The sequence below is a fragment of the Anarrhichthys ocellatus genome, unplaced genomic scaffold (assembly GCF_004355925.1).
Source record: "Anarrhichthys ocellatus isolate YVR2014 unplaced genomic scaffold, GSC_Weel_1.0 scaffold4628, whole genome shotgun sequence".
NCBI classification, from domain to species: Eukaryota; Metazoa; Chordata; class Actinopteri; order Perciformes; family Anarhichadidae; genus Anarrhichthys; species Anarrhichthys ocellatus.
This window is the reverse complement of record NW_022284602.1, coordinates 1-4213: the sequence shown is the minus strand read 5'-3', so window position 1 is coordinate 4213 and position 4213 is coordinate 1. Positions and strand designations below refer to the sequence as shown.

Genomic DNA, 4213 nt, shown 5'->3' with positions numbered 1-4213 from the left:
GAGACCACATGAGAACGAAAGAGACCACATGAGAACGAAAGAGACCACATGAGACCACAAGAGACCACATGAGACCACATGAAACCACGACAGACCACATGAGACCACAAGAGACCACATGAAACCACAAGAGACCACATGAAACCACATGAAACCACAAGGGACTGCAAGAGACCACATGAGACCACATGAAACCACATGGTCTAAAGACTCAGAACCACCAGGAAAACCTCCTCCCACAGATGAAAGGAGACAGAGCGTGTTGGTCACAGTAAAGTCCTCTATGAAGCTCTGAGTTTCTCCGTCAGACATTTCATTTCACATTAGATCACTGAGCTCCTCCACTTCTCTTCTTCTGATGTTCTTATGTGTTGATGTGTTGACATTAGAACAACAAGGTTCTCTGTATTTAAAAGTTATATTTTACTGATTGTTGTTGTTTATTTCTTATTTTTTCTGAAGCACGTTGAGCTGCATGTTTGTATGAAAGGTGCTGTTTATTTCAATAGTTACCTCTGGACAGAGCCAGGCTAGCTGGTTCTGATCTTTATGCTAAGCTAAGCTAAGGAGAATCTTATGTTCCGGTATTTATATTATAAATGTTTCTTAATAACACTGTTTGCATGAACCTGACGAGACAGTTAAAGACATTTAAAGTTGATCCATCACCTTGAGCCCAGTTCAGGGTGAGCGGGTGTCGGAGGACGACGGAGCTCCGGGCAACGCAGGAGGCCAAGCGGAGCTCTGAGGAGGAGGTGATCACCAGGAAGGGCAGCAGCCTCCAGCCCGTCTTCTGCAGCAGCTCCGTGTCCCCTTTTCCCAGCCGGGGGTCGGACAGTAAACGCACCGCCTCCGTCAGAACCGGCAGCCTGCAGGAGACGACACGGAGTTCAGAGTTACTGACGACACCAGAAGGCATCGTTTACAGGACAGTCAGCAATAACGGATATGATGATGTCATTATGACGTGACATTATTTAGTTAGATTACATTCATGTTATGGATGTGTGTGTAGTTCACTGACCAGCGCTGAGCCACCGACAGATCGCCTCTGTGCAGCAGAGACAGTAAAGACGACACGGTGTCCTCGGGGTCCAACACGTCCAACAGCACCTGAACACAACAACCATCAGCTGATCCTATAAAACAACACTGTGCTGTTTGACCGATAGGGAGCGCCGCTGAAGCCTTCACTCATCCACCACACCTGTCCCCCACCGTCACACACCTGTCCCCCACCGTCACACACCTGTCCCCCACCCTCACACCTGTCCCCCACCGTCACACTGACCTCTAGGACTTTGAGAGCGGCGGACACGACCTCCGGCACGTCGTCCTTCAGTCGGTCCATGACGGCGTCTTTCAGGAAGACTTCGTCCAAACTCTGCTGCTGAGGAGAAACATGAGATGCATTTGTGGTTATTTATACCTGCAGTGTGTATTTACACCTGCAGTGTGTATTTATACCTACAGTGTGTGTTTACACCTGCAGTGTGCATTTATACCTACAGTGTGTATTTATACCTACAGTGTGTATTTATACCTGCAGTGTGTATCTTTATTATACTGTACATGATGTTTTTAATAATCAGAAAACAACGGGGCCCAGTTTGGAGCCTTGAGGAACACCAGAAGTGTGTTTGTAGACGAGGACATTATTCTGAAGTAGTTCCACAGAAGAATGAATATCTAAGAAGTAGCAGAGAGAACCAGTCCGTCTCCAGTGATTCTGACTTCACCTGCACTGTCTGCCGTACCTGTGCGGAGGTGATGACGTCCATCAGGTGATCCACCGCCGTCACTCTGACTGAAGGCTGCGGGTGTTTCAGACTGAGGAGCAGCGACGTGTCAGAGTCGCCCATTATCTAAACACAGGAAGGATTCATTAAGAACATGAACATCATAAGTTAGCAGACAAATACTTCTTAAGTACCAACAACACAATACTGTGTGTACCTGGTACTTCCCGCTGCTCATGGACAAAGAGAGGAACTGGTGGTAGAGATGTTTCTGCTCGTTGCTGCTGAGGTCGGTAACGTGAGCTGCGAGGACGCCGTCCAGAGCTGCACAGTATCTGAGGGAGGACAAACACAGAGCTAACGCTAACACAGAGCTAACGCTAACACAGAGCTAACGCTAATTCAGAGCTAATGCTAACTCAGAGCTAATGCTAACACAGAGCTAATGCTAACTCAGAGCCAATGCTAACACAGAGCCAATGCTAACACAGTGTTCCTCAAGATGGACTGATGTATTTTATATTTAAATAAGTAAATAGAAATGATGTCCAGCTGGGACTGATAGCAACAGACCAAACTATTAGTTTATAATAACAACGTTCTCTTAATCTGGTTAAAGATTAAACGGTAAAACACTAATAAATGAAGACCACCAGGTACAGCAGCAGGCGGACTCACCTGGACTCGAACAGGCGAACCAGAGGAAGGAGCCGGCGGTCGAGGGCCGACATGTCCTCAGCAGAGTGTTCAGTCTGACTCAGATACTCGTCCAGCATCAACCTGCAACACAAACACCTGAGATGAAGACTTCCTGTTTGTTGTGGTTTTACTGAACAGCAGCGACGTGAAGAAGAACAGACGGAGGAAAAGAAAACCGTATTATTATAATTGTTTCTATGATCCTCACTGTCAACCCTCTGAACACTAAAGTAGGTTCAGGTTTCGCTCCCGTCACATTTTTCTCTCTGTGGTCCTGATTTTCAAAATAAAAGTCTTGCTCCTCTAAGGAAACAGAATCTTCATGACTAGAAGTAGAGAGAACTAGAACACGTCTTTAGTGCAGAATAACACAGTTATGATGACATCAATCATTCTTATAGTCAATTATCATCTTATAGTTCTATATATTAAACTATTCACATGTTCCAGCCTCTCCTCTCCTCCCAACAACTCCCCACTGGATGAACAGACTTCTATCTTATCTTGAGCGAAGGTGAAGGTGTGTTTACCGAGCCACGGTTCGGTCCAGGCCGCCGGTCAGAGGGACGGACTGCAGGACGGATTCCAACACGGCGAGCTGGTCCGTCTGCGTCTCACCTGAGCCGCAGGTGAACCCGGCGTGGACCAGGTGAGGCAGCAGGTAGCGCAGCAGAGGGCCGACGTCGTGAGAAGCCGCCATGACCTGCAGCGTGGAGACCAGCGCCGGCATGGAGCTCAGACGCTCGAAGGCTCTGAGGGACAAAACAGAAGACGATGATTAACTGAGACGAGGCCACGCCCTCAGACCAGGTGCGACGCTGATTCCCGGTCCTACCTGGGCCCGGCAGAGCCCTCCTTCTGGTTCTGCAGCAGCACCACGAGGCAGCCCAGACCCTCCTTGGCCAACACGGGCTCCCTGAGCAGAGACTTGCTGACGTGGGCGGCGAGCGTGTCGACCAGACTCGCCTCCATCACCACCTTCACCGCCAGCTGGCACACGATCATGAGGGTGGCGGCTTTGTAGTCCGTCAGAGACGACTTCAGACCCTGAAGGGATGAGGAGGACTCTGATACCAGAACTTCATATGTGAAACGTTTCAGAAAGAAGAAGAAGAAGAAACGTCGTTACATTCCGTTACCTTCTGAACGAACGGCAGCAGTTTGGAAATGATGGCGTCGGACACTTTGTCCACAGCGTCCAGAGCCGGGACGATGGAGGAGGCGTAGAAGGAGAAGATCACTCTGAGCTGGGAGCAACTTCCAGAGTGACCCGAATACGCCTGAAGAAGGAGGAGGAGAAGAACAAGAAGATGGAGGAGAAGAAGAAGGAGGAGGAGAAGAACAAGAAGATGGAGGAGAAGAAGGAGGAGAAGAACAAGAAGGAGGAGAAGAACTAGGAGAAGGAGGATGAGAAGAACAAGAAGAAGGATGAGGAGAACAAGAAGATGGAGGAGAAGAAGGGGGAGAAGAACAAGAAGGAGGAGGAGGAGGAGAACAAGAAGGAGGAGGAGGAGAAGAACAAAAAGATGGAGGAGAAGAAGGAGAAGAACAAAAAGATGGAGGAGAAGAACAAGAAGGTGGAGGAGAACAAGAAGGAGGAGGAGAACAAGAAGATGAAGGAGGAGAAGAACAAGAAGATGAAGGAGAACAACGAGGAGGAGGATGAGAACGAGGAGAAGGAGGAGAACAAGAAGATGAAGGAAGAGGATGAGAACAAGAAGATGGAGGATGAGGAGAACAAGGAGGAGAAGAAGGATAACAAGGAGGAGGAGGAG

At 48.6% G+C, this 4213-nt stretch overlaps 1 protein-coding gene across 1 annotated transcript; it reads right to left on the bottom strand.

The window, feature by feature from the left end:
- Window positions 1–68: 68 nt before the first annotated feature.
- On the bottom strand, window positions 69–3737 carry LOC116379579 (HEAT repeat-containing protein 1-like). Its single transcript, XM_031841535.1, has 9 exons — window positions 3578–3737; window positions 3274–3485; window positions 2969–3190; window positions 2418–2519; window positions 1957–2074; window positions 1758–1865; window positions 1292–1390; window positions 1025–1113; window positions 69–869 (listed from the first exon to the last, which is right to left on the bottom strand). The coding sequence occupies exons 2-9, from the start codon at window positions 3441–3443 to the stop codon at window positions 575–577; spliced, it is 1203 nt and encodes a 400-aa protein (XP_031697395.1). The 5' UTR covers window positions 3444–3485; window positions 3578–3737; the 3' UTR covers window positions 69–574.
- Window positions 3738–4213: the final 476 nt, after the last annotated feature.